Raw genomic sequence first — 12,226 nt, forward strand, 5'->3', positions numbered from 1 at the left:
AGTCAGGACCATAATTGGGAAAGCAGTTTGGGGATAGTAGCCCAGGAAAAGAAACACATGTTATATTGTGCCGACGAGGCATTTGAAACAACCCAGTCAATAAAGCAAAGCAAAACAAAACAAAACTCTTTCTAGACCATGAAGGGCACTACTGAGCATGTCTTCCTGTCCATCCAGGCTTTTTATCCACTGTCACCCTCCTGTCAGCCTGAAATGAAAGAGCACTGGAAATAGGGTGGGGCTTTGCACCGCAGGTTTACAGTGGAAGACATTGTATAGTGGTGCTTCCAGGGATGGTTCTGGCTGGAGTGAATGAAATGACATGGACTTTTAAGATGTGCTCTGTTGTTCTTAGTTAAGAGACCACCTCTAAAGTTTTCTAAAGAGGGTACAGGTCAGAGAAAAATATCCTGTTATTGAAGTTAGTCTCTTGTCTTTGAAATTCTGTGTCCATGAAAGAAAGGCACCAACACTAAATCCATTTCCCCGTGTCCTAGAAGAGATATACACACACAAAATAACTTTAAGTAGAACTAAAAATGCAGTATCTTTCCCCAACTTTAGGGATGTCTTAATCGTTAATCTGGTCTGTAAGTGAGGAAATCAGCAAATGAGAGTGCTTTGGTGCATTGCTTGTTCCTTAGCTAGGGTGCTCTAGCTCCTTGCTACTCAAAGTGTGGTCTGTCAGCATCAGTATTACCTAGGAGCTTGTTAGAAATGCAGAGCATGGGTCCCACCCCAGACCTAGTGAACCAGAGTCTATATTTTAACACAGTCTCCAGGTTATTTGTATAAATATTAAAGCTTGAGAAACCCTGCTCTAGCTTACTTTGCACATGGGTTTTATTTTTATTTCTGAGTGTTTGTTTCTAGAATGTTTGGCTAGCTTTTCCCAAAATACATCCCCATGAAGTTAATATAACTTTCAGTAAACGTTCTCTGGGGAAAGAGCCTACCACTGCAGTAAATAATATTGAGAAATGCATATTTTTGAAGCCAAAGTACAGATAACCTGATTTAAAATACCAGCTTTTGGTTATTATTTTGTTGTTAGAGTTATTGGCTTGCTAGAAGCTGGAAGGGAATGGTTGTTTAATTTTTAAATGATTTTTTAAAATAAATTTATTTATTGTATGTATTTTATATTTGGCTGCGTTGGGTCTTTGTTGCTGCTCTCAGGCTTTCTCTAGTTGCGGCGAGCAGGGGCCACTCTTCGTTGTATTGTGCCGGCTTCTCATTGCAGTGGCTTCTCTCGTTGCAGAGCACGGGCTCTAGGCATGCGGGCTTCGGTAGTTGTGGCACGTGGGCTCTAGAGTGCAGGCTCCGTAGTTGTGGCGCATGGGCTTAGTTGCTCCGCGGCATGTGGGATCTTCCTGGACCAGGGCTCAAACCCATGTCCCCTGCATTGGCAGGCGGATTCTTAACCACTGCGCCACCAGGGAAGCCCAAAATGATTTTTTTAAAGATAAGCATTTAATTGTTATTTAAAGATACAATGACTGCACTGAATCAATAATTTTTACTTATGTATTGTGCAACTTTCATTACTATATGGATACTAATTCTCTTTTATTTTTTTTTTTTTTTTTTTTTTTGCGGTACGCGGGCCTCTCACTGTTGTGGCCTCTCCCGTTACGGAGCACAGGCTCCAGACACGCAGGCTCAGCGGCCATGGCCCACGGGCCCAGCCGCTCCGCGGCATGTGGGATCCTCCCGGACCGGGGCACGAACCTGTGTCCCCTGCATCGGCAGGCGGACTCCCAACCACTGCGCCACCAGGGAAGCCCCTAATTCTCTTTTAGTCTGTTTCCACGTGTCTAAAGAGTTTTAAGTTTTATAGCAGTAGAAACACCAGTAATAGGTGAAAGCAGATGACACAGCATGGTTTCAGTAATTAATTGGTAAAGTTGTTGAGTAGAAGTGTTTGAAAGACCACGGTTTCAGTTTTTGTTTTGTTTTTTTTGTTTTTGCTAAGAAAATGGCAAGTATACATTTTATCTTAACGTCCTTATTCAGGAATACTGGGTTATTTCTTATTATTTCTTTGAAGACTTGGGTAGAAGAAAATTAAGTTTTAGAAAATTAATTTTATACTTCCATTCACCACTGATAATTATTACTGTCTCTCATTCTCAGAACCCTTGCAGCGGCCTCTGTGGAACATAAGCAAAGAACCAGGTATGCCTCATCCTCCTTTATCTCAGCAGTCAGTCTTTGAGTCACCACAACTCCATCAAAACGAGGGCCTGGCAGAGAGTGATCCAGACTGTTCCACTTCCCCCATGCCCTGTCACAGGTTACACGACCACACTTTTGATTTTAGTAGGACTCGGAACATTCAAGATGGCAGTGAGGGCACATGAAACTCACTCCAGAATGAAATCTGGGCAGACTCAAATTAGTTGATTTTGTATTTACTACCTCAGAGTTTGGAAGAAACCCCAAAGTCAGCATTTGCTTTGCTCTTTGTCTACAATTACATCTGACCACATCAAGGGGGCCCAGACATTTGTTGGGGCTTATACTTGACGAAGAAAGGGTAATGGCTGACAGAAATGGGTACATCTAATAGAAAATGTGCAACACAGGAGGAGGAAGATAGAGGACAGAGTGCTGTCTTATGGTTCTACTGGGATGTGCCCAGGTGCTCATTGCCTGTTAGGGAGAGTCTCATTGCTGCTTAACACCCTGGATTGTCTCAACCTACCGAATGATCCTGAGTAAACAACGCTGTTCTATTTTGCCTTCCAAGGAACAAAAATAACTTTGGAGCCCCCCGGGAAGTGTGCCTGGGATTCTGCAGTGGTTTTAATCCTATAGCTGAGAGTGGGGCTTTGATATTCAAGGTCTTCGACAAGAATCCCAGACTTGACCAACTACTACTAGGTCGAGCGCTTTGTATTCTTGTGAATCTCTCTCTCTCTCTCTCTCTCTCTCTCTCTCTCTTTTTTTTTTTTGGTCCCTGTCGCCCAGGGATCTCACTGTATATATATGTGCATTTATAAATAATTTTCGTATTCATTGGTCATATGTGTTGCAATGTAAATATTTTTGATACGCCAAAATTATATATAATATTCAGTTATAATATTGACAGCTGCTTCTCAGACCACAGATTTTGTACAACTTGGTTTAGTGAATCCAAAGACTTTGTTTAAAGTTTTAAATACATATTTGTTAAGAAGTATAAGTATAGAAGCAGGGTACCTAGTAATTGCGTACACACAAACACAATCTTGGTGTAATTAACCACTTTCTTTATGCCTAAAGATTTGTACAGCTAATCATTTGTCATCTGTTTACAAGTGCCAGGTAATATAATCTTTCAAGCATAAAAAGGCTTTTTCAAACGACTAGCAGTCTTGTCATTGTTATATGCACATAGATAAAGGAAAACTTGTTTGGGGAATATCTTCCTTCAGCAAAGTACTTAGTTGATGAGGAAACCAAAGATTGCTTTTTTTTCTGTGTGTGTGTGTGTTTGTTTTTTAAAATAATATCTCTTCTACCAATGCACAGTATGTCTTAAGAAGGGAAGACTGCTTTTGGGAGTAGAAGAACGTGCAGAAATTCTTATACTGTAAAGCTTTAGAGTGGTCCTTGTTTTGTACAAGTGATTTTTTTTTTTTTTTTTTTTTTTTTTGCGGTACACGGGCCTCTCAACTGTTGTGTCCTCTCCTGCTGCGGAGCACAGGCTCCGGATGCGCAGGCTCAGCAGCCATGGCCCACGGGCCCAGCCGCTCCGCGGCATGTGGGACCTTCCCAGACCGGGGCACGAACCCGTGTCCCCTGCATTAGCAGGGGGACTCACAACCACTGTGCCATCAGGGAAGCCCTGTACAAGTGATTATTTAAGCCAAAAAGTTTTCTTGAATTTCTGATAGCAAAAAGTTTTATGTAAACAAAAGACTTAGTGCTCTAAATAAAGTGTAATGGACTAAAGCTCTTCTTTCTTTCTGCTTTCAGAAAAAAAAGAAAGGCTGTTGGATTCTATCCTCTAAACTTAGTGAGGACTAGATACATACTAGATGACTTCAACCACTTAAATGAAAATAATCTATTTCTAAGTCATTGTGCATTTCAAGGGTTTTAAACTCACATAATTTCTCAGCTCTTTGCCAGGAAGTTTAGCTGAATTTCATACTGTTTTTCAATCCTAAATTTTTCTCCCATAGGCAGCAGCACTTTTCTAGCTGTTTTATGCCATCATGCATTTGTCTTTTTCCTTTTTAAATTGTCAGCCTCTCTTCATTTTCACTTTGAACTCCTTAAGTATCACTATTTTCTTCTCCCTTCAATTTCTGATCCATCTTCTTACTTTACTAGGTTGTAGTATAATTTGTACTGGACTGACTTAGTATCACGAAACCTGATTTAGTTCCTAGCTCTGCTGCTTACTAGTTGTGTAATCAAGGGCAAGTCCCTTTACATCTCAGCCTGACTTTCTCATTTATGAAATGAGGGCATTTTACTAGATGCTTTAAAGCCCTTTCCAGCTGTAACATTCTGTGAGTCTGTGATCCCTCCTGGAATCAAGGAGGATTATCTACTCTAATAAAAAGCTGCTTTCATGAAATATTTTTTAGAGTAGAACAGGAGTGATGCTGCTTACTCTGACTTGAGCCAGATTTATTTCCTCTCTAGCAGGAGTAATGCTATAAGAAATCCTCATAAGGAGAAGAAATATTCAGCTTCTAAAACAGTGTCAGTAAACATAAAGAATCTTGAGTAGATTGAGAACCACCCATTGCCCTCCAGAACACCAGGTCTGAATGCTAGTATTACAATACACCAGAGTATCAGAATCAGTTGAGAGGTGTGCCACAACTAATTTGTAACTAGTTTGTGACTCACCTTTCTAATGTATTCAAGGTCATCTCTCTAATTATAGTACTCTGACATTCTGATGGACTTTATTTAGTGAAAAAAGTGGAGTTAGAACAAGGCTGCAAGTGAGCATCAGCTGTTACATGTGAGCGGACAAAAAACAGGCTGCAAACCAGTGCTCTAGAAAACTTAAAATACATGATTGCTGCCTCTGCTTTAGCAGTGGTCTTTCTACTGCCAGTGGTGTCAGGCTGGTCTCCCGAATAGCCAGGTTCTCTGTCAACTCGAATGGTTGAGATGTCCTCCCAGGTATTGCTAGCTTTCCTAAATAACTAAAAAGCTGCCTGAAAAACTAGTCAGGAATTGGTTTAAATGTGAATAGCCTATCCCTGGTCTTAAAAAATAGTAAATTTCATAAATTCTAATTATAGGAGTTGGAATTCCTGAAATTTTTCAGTATTGCATATGTAGAGCATATAGCAAATGCTCTACTATAAACTGGATTAGTGGCTCATCTGTGTTTCTTCCCATCAGTGTAATGTCTGCCTACCACCAGTTTAATCAAAAATGTTGCAAAAGCAAGGCAAACTAAAATGCTGAGAGAAATATTGTCCCGGTTACCACTTCATATCAGTAGGGATACATAAATTCTCTTAATTTGTTTGTGCCCCCCTTAGACTGAGTCTGTAAGTATACCTGGAAGAAGAAATAATATTGTGCTTGTACTCCAAGTCTTCCTGCCACAGTCTATGCCTGACCCGTTGGCTGCCTGTCACTCAGTAGCCTCTAAAGTGCTTTCCCTAGATGTTAGTTAATCTGTAGGATAGGAAATACCAGAAACCCAGCCCAGTGTGCCATTCCCTCTAATGTGCCATCTTAGAATGCTTTAAATGTGTATTTTCTCTGTAAGGTAACTTTCATATTTAAAAACAGTTGCCTTCACATTGCCCATTGGCAGGTTGTAAAAGAAACATTAAGATGTTAAGCAACTTAGACTCTATTATCCATTTTCCTAAGAAAAGGGAGAGATGATAAAAGTCTTTAGTTACTTAAAGGGTTGTCATATGAAACAAAGATTAGATTCACTCTTTTTATTCCAGCAGACAGGGGTCATATCAGTGGGGAAGAAGTTACAGGGAGATGTAGTACACGCTTGCCAATAATTCTATATAAGCTAACACTCTAACAATTAGATTTGTCTGACAGTTGGAATAATCAGCCTTTCATGGAAAAAGTATATACAGAAGCTAAATAATCATCTGTTAATAGCATTGAAGAAATTTCTGCATTGAAATCAAATATGGGGAGGATGACTTTTAGCTCTCTTTCAATTTTATCATTGGAAATCTTCAGAAGCAAGACAGGCTTAAAACTTTGTCTTTCAGAATTCTTTATATACAGTAAGTGTGGAACACTTAAAAAGATTTTTTTTTTAAACTAAAAGATTATGTTCTTTGATTGACAAAAGGAGCCAGTTTTGTGTTAATGGCTGAAAACATGAAACTCTGGGCTTATTCTTCTGAGAAAATCTATAAGGTTCCTAACCCAAATGATATGACCATAATAAAAACTTTTAAAGCCTATAATGTATTATAACCTTCCCTTTTACTCTTTAATTTTTATTCCTGTTTCTTTGTATCAGTGGGACTCCATTTGGAATGGGGTTGGAATTGTGGTGTTCAAGTTTATACCCAGTATTTTACCCGAGTGTGTTATGGCATCTTCTTATCATTTTAATATCCACAGAAATGCCAAATGGGTAATGGAGTATACGAGGTAAATTGGCTGTCATTTTATGCTACAGCCTCCATTTCTTACTTTTCTTCTTGATGCAGATTACTGAAGTAATTGTGAAACAGTTGGACCTTAGAAAGTTGAGCTAAGATTTTTAGGCAACCTGTAAGTAATGATTCATTTTTCTCTTACGTGGTCTATTTCCCGGTTCACTGTGGCAGATGTTTTTCCCTCTTCTAATTTAAAACATTTTTGTTTGGAGTACAATCTAAGCCAACATCAGTTAGCCTTAATTTTCTTCCTTCCTTCCTCCCTTCCTCCTTGTTTGTTGACAAAAATAACATGTTCTGAATTGAGATATGTTATAAGCTTCTCTTAACAAAGCAACACCTGAGAGCCCACAAATCATCTGGAGGTTTTGTGGGTAGTAAGGGGTAGGGGTGTGTGTGTGTGTGTGCGTGCATGCGTGGGTGAGGAGTAATGTTTGGACCTGCTCCTTCAAGGTTGTGTGTTTGAGTGTTTCTTAACAATCCTAATAATCTCCACCAATAGGTGGGGTGAAGCTTGATTTGAGCCTGTTTTCAAATGTAAGGAGTAGACTGATCTTTTGTCAACTCTGCCTTTAAAGAGAAATTGATCATCGGGGGGTCAAGTACTCTTGGAATATCATTTGGCTACTTAAAGTGGCCACCTGATCCATTGAGAGACTACTTCTACCCTCTACTTTCCCCCTGTTCTCCCTTTTACCCCTATCAGAGGATGTCAGTCTGAGCAGCCCTGGTACTAGATGTACCTAAAGAGAGTTATAAGCCAAGTTGTTGTGTTCAGTGTGGCCATTTCCTAGTGTCTATTTATATTTTCTCACACATGAGAATGTATATTTTATAAAGCATGTGTTTGTCTACTTGTTTGTCTACTGTAATATGTCTTCAATAAAGCTAAAATACATTATGATTTTCTGGTCTTCTCTTGCCTAAAGGACAGGAATGAAATGGTTCATTTTTAAGTTTGTGATCCTTTTGAGAGGGTCTCCAAATAGCTGTGCAAGTTAAAATGGGAAAGAGTTGCCCTTCTCTAGTTCCTGCCGTGTTTAAGAGTCACACACACAGCCTCGAGCCTGCCACTGGTGCACCCTGCACTGTGAGCTGCTCCAGGCAGGCACTGTGCACTCTCTTCTTTCTCCTTCATGCTACCCACCAGGGTGCTGTACACTTGGCAGGATGAAAACAAACACACCTAACGGTTTGTTAGAAAACAAGAGCACTTTCTGCACCGAGAAGAATTTGAAGGCAGTGTTTCTAATCTGGTAAATCTTTAACAAGATATTTGAAGAATGTCAGTATTCTGGTCAGCTTCCTCACTGTACCATGTTAGGGGCTATTTCCTTTGAGTCTGTCAACTCTTTGAAGGCTGAGCTGACAATACTGACCCCATCGTCACCTGTGCTGCACTTTATTCTTTATGAGGCACATCCCACAGACATTATTTTATTTGACTCTCGCAGCACTCTTAAGATGTAGATTGGGCAGAGGATTTTAATCTCCACTTTTTGTAGTTAACAAAAGTGGCTCAGTTAGATTATCACCTACACAATGTCAAAAAGCTTTTAAAGCCCGAATTTGAATGCAGAATTTCTGACTCATATTCAGGATTTTTCCCACTGTGATACCTTCCAGTTCTGAACAGAGTATTATGTCTCCAGTCTTTATAAACATTGGAATAAAAGCCTCTGGACATTGATCACTTTCAATATGGTGAAAGTCTGGACTGGAATGTATACTGGAAGTTGATTTTTACTTTATTCCCGACTATCATTTTCTTATTAGGTGGAATGAAGGAAAATGCCATGGTTTTATCATATTTTTTGTTTTGAAATGAGATGTACTAGGGCCCCAGTAGTAGGGTCCTGCTGAGTTATGAAAGATATTTATTTGCACTCAGCTATTTAGAAGCTTGTAACCTAGTGCTGAAGTTGTCTGTGCTGCAGGACCAGTTGCCATGGACCATTACTTTTGTAAAATATAATAAGAATGAATTTCTAGAAAAATAAAGGACACAAAATAAAAGTGTAAAGTTTTTGTTATAGATTTAACATGTAAAAGTATTCTGTCAAACTGCTGTTAAAGTTTCTAAGTGCTTATTCTGTGCTTTGTCATGGACTAGTAGCAAAGAATTGGCAGATAGGCAAGATCTGCAGACCACTTTTGGAGTAGCACTACTGCAACCATGTAGTAACACGGTTATGTGTCATGATGGGGGTTGGTCTTGCTCATTTCTGGAGGTTCCCTTTAAACTTGCTGGTTTGCAGTGGTTGAAACGGAGAACTAGGCTTCTGTCTAGAGTCTTCCCTGACTAGAAGTAACAATTACAACACCTTTCAGCTCAGCTACCTTCCCCTGGTCTAAAGCTCCTCACTTGTGTGGTAGAGTCCTTTGTAGATGCTGCTTGTGTTCCAGTCCTGTTGTCTGTCTTGACAGTGCTTTCAGGACGGACTGCCTGTGACTTTTCTTATAGGGGCAATTCTGTCACGAGATAGGCTAAGGAAAGCAGAAGTACAAGGGTGGTCATACTGGGAAGGAGATGGTTTGATGCTCTGGGGGTCTGATGTGGACTTGTGTAATCAAGGCTCTGTTGGGGATGTTCCATCTGCCACCTCTGCTGCTTTGTTCAGCCAATCAAGAAATCTTGAAATCTCTAGGAATCTCAAGTTTGGTCACTTTGTTTATTTAGTTCACAGGCCATCATCAAGGCCAGTTGCCAGAGCTCTTTGACAAAAAGAGACAAGTAGGAAGCATTAATCGCAATTATTGCCAGGAACAAATAATGAAAAATTAGCAAATACATTCTGCCTACCCCTTCCAGGTATTGTTAAGCACTTTACATACTCGGCACTTTATCTTCACAACAGTGGTTTGAGGGAGGTAGTCTTATTCCCATTTTACAGATGTTGAAACAAGCAACTTGGCCAAAATCACATAATTAGCAGGCAATAGAACCAGGAGTTGAAATTATGCTTTATGATTCCAAAGCACAGGTTCTTTCCCCATGTCAAAGAAAGGAAAAAATGTGAGCTTTCATCAAGGCCCTACTTTGTCATTTAGTCTTTGTTATGGGCTGAACTCCATGTCCCTCAAATTCCAGGCCCCTCAAATCGAAGCCCTGATCTCCGGTACCTCAGAATGTGACTGTATAAGATCATTAAAGGGAATTAAATTAAAATGAGGTCTTTAGGGTTGGCCCTAATCTAATATGACCAGTGTCATCATAAGAAGAAGGAAATTTGGGCATCAGACCTGCATATGCACAGAAGAAAGACCATGTGCGAGAAGGACACAGTGAGAAAGCAGCCATCTGCAGGCCAATGAGAGGACTCAGAAGAAATCAGAGATGCTGACACATTGACTTTGGACTTCCAGACTTCAGAACTGTGAAAAAATAAGTTTCTGTCATTTAAGCCATGCAGTCTGTGGTATTTTGTTGCAGTAGCCTGAGCAAACTAAATACAGCCTTCCAATAACCCAGACAGGTTGGCTGAATTTTCTCATAACTCAGGCTAAATGAGTTGCTTACAGTCACATGATCTGAAGCCCATAGTCTTTCACTGAGCTGCTGCTGCTTCTCTGACCCCAGTCAATGCTTTGTATACTGAAATGCACTGTAGAGAAACTGGAAATGAAACTGATGAACACACTGGCTGGCATGCTTGCAATTCTGAAGCGCCACACATCCCCAGCCACACAGCGATTCAAACAAAAGGGATTGTAGCACTGCACGATGCTTTGCCAGAACACAAAAAACTGACACGTGTTTACAGCATAAATGATTGTAAGTTGAGTGCATCTGGGAACAAAGAAGCAAAGTATTTGGAGCATTCAAGAGTAAGTGCTTTTAAGCTTATATTTTATTCTCTCCCAAGGAGAAGCCGACTTTTTAAATCAACAAGTACAACCCCATATGTGGAATGAGTGGCTGCTCTTGAGCCATATGCCAGATCAAATAGTTTAATTGTGTGTTCCTTTTAAATGTTCCACCAAAGCCTTTGTGAATTCCTCTCTCTCAAAAACATTAGGCATCCACCAGAGGGCTGACAGCAGAAGCAAGAAGAACTACAATCCTGCAGCCTGTGGAACAAAAACTACAATCACAGAAAGATAGACAAGATGAAAAGGCAGAGGGCTATGGACCAGATCAAGGAACAAGATAAAACCCCAGAAAAACAGCTAAATGAAGTGGAGATAGGCAACCTTCAAGAAAAAGAATTCAGAATAATGATAGTAAACATGATCCAGGACCTTGGAAAAAGAATGGAGGCAAAGATCGAGAAGGTGCAAGAAATGTTTAACAAAGACCTAGAAGAATTAAAGAACAAACAAACAGAGATGAACAATACAATAACTGAAATGAAAGATACACTAGAAGGAATCAATAGCAGAATAACTGAGGCAGAAGAACAGATAAGTGACCTGGAAGACAGAATGGTGGAATTCACTGCTGTGGAACAGAATAAAGAAAAAAGAATGAAAAGAAATGAAGACAGCCTAAGAGAACTCTGGGAAAACATTAAATGCAACAACATTCGCATTATAGGGGTCCCAGAAGGAGAAGAGAGAGAGAAAGGACTCGAGAAAATATTTGAAGAGATTATAGTCGAAAACTTCCCTAACATGGGAAAGGAAATGGCCACCCAAGTCCAGGAAGTGCAGAGAGTCCCATACAGGATAAACCCAAGGAGAAACACGCCAAGACACATAGTAATCAAATTGGAAAAAAAATAAAGACAAAAATTACTGAAAGCAACAAGGGAAAAACGACAAATAACTTACAAGGGAACTCCCATAAGGTTAACAGCTGATTTCTCAGCAGAAACTCTACAAGCCAGAAGTGAGTGCCATGGCACATTTAAAGTGATGAAAGGGAAGAAGCTACAACCAAGATTACTCTGTCCAGCAAGGATCTCATTCAGATTTGATGGAGAAATCAAAAGCTTTACAGACAAGCAAAAGCTAAGAGAATTCAGCACCACCAAACCAGCTCTACAACAAATGCTAAAGGAACTTCTCTAAGTACGAAACACAAGAGAAGAAAAGGACCTACAAAAACAAACCCAAAACAATTAAGAAAATGCTCATAGTAACATACATATCAATAATTACCTTAAACATGAATGGATTAAATGCTCCAACCAAAACACACAGGCTTGCTGAATGGATACAAAGACAAGACCCATATATATGCTGTCTGAAAGAGACCCACTTCAGACCTAGGGACACATACAGACTCAAAGTGAGGTGATGGAAATAGATATTCCATGCAAATTGAAATCAAAAGAAAGCTGGAGTAGCAATACTCCTATCAGATAAAATAGACTTTAAAATAAAGAATATTACAAGGGACAAGGAAGGACACTACATAATGGTCAAGGGATCAATCCAAGAAGAAGATATAACAATTATAAACATATATGCACCCAACGTAGGAGCACCTCAATACATAAGGCCATTGCTAACAGCTCTAAAGGAGGAAATCAACAGTAACACGATAATAGTGGGGGACTTTAACACCTCACTTACACCAATGGACAGATCATCCAAACAGAAAAATTAATAAGGAAACAGAAGCTTTAAATGACACAATAGACCAGATAGATTTAATTGATATTTATAGG

At 39.7% G+C, this 12,226-nt stretch overlaps 1 protein-coding gene across 10 annotated transcripts in view; it reads left to right on the top strand.

The window, feature by feature from the left end:
• Window positions 1-12,226, top strand: part of LRIG2 (leucine rich repeats and immunoglobulin like domains 2) — a 112,573-nt gene that overhangs the window by 61,261 nt on the left and 39,086 nt on the right. For 4 of the 10 annotated variants that reach the window (XR_004349702.1, XR_004349700.1, XR_004349703.1 and 1 more), the window contains exon 18: window positions 2,137-2,178. Coding sequence is in view for 6 of the 10 variants with exons in the window: in XM_032630714.1 (XP_032486605.1) it covers window positions 2,137-2,363 (227 nt within the window). In the remaining 4 variants the exon portion in view is untranslated. Of the gene's footprint in view, window positions 1-2,136; window positions 7,516-12,226 lie in introns of those variants that run through there. The other 6 variants (XM_032630714.1, XM_032630676.1, XM_032630710.1 and 3 more) reach the window with 3 other exon arrangements.

This window comes from Phocoena sinus, chromosome 1, assembly GCF_008692025.1.
Source record: "Phocoena sinus isolate mPhoSin1 chromosome 1, mPhoSin1.pri, whole genome shotgun sequence".
NCBI classification, from domain to species: Eukaryota; Metazoa; Chordata; class Mammalia; order Artiodactyla; family Phocoenidae; genus Phocoena; species Phocoena sinus.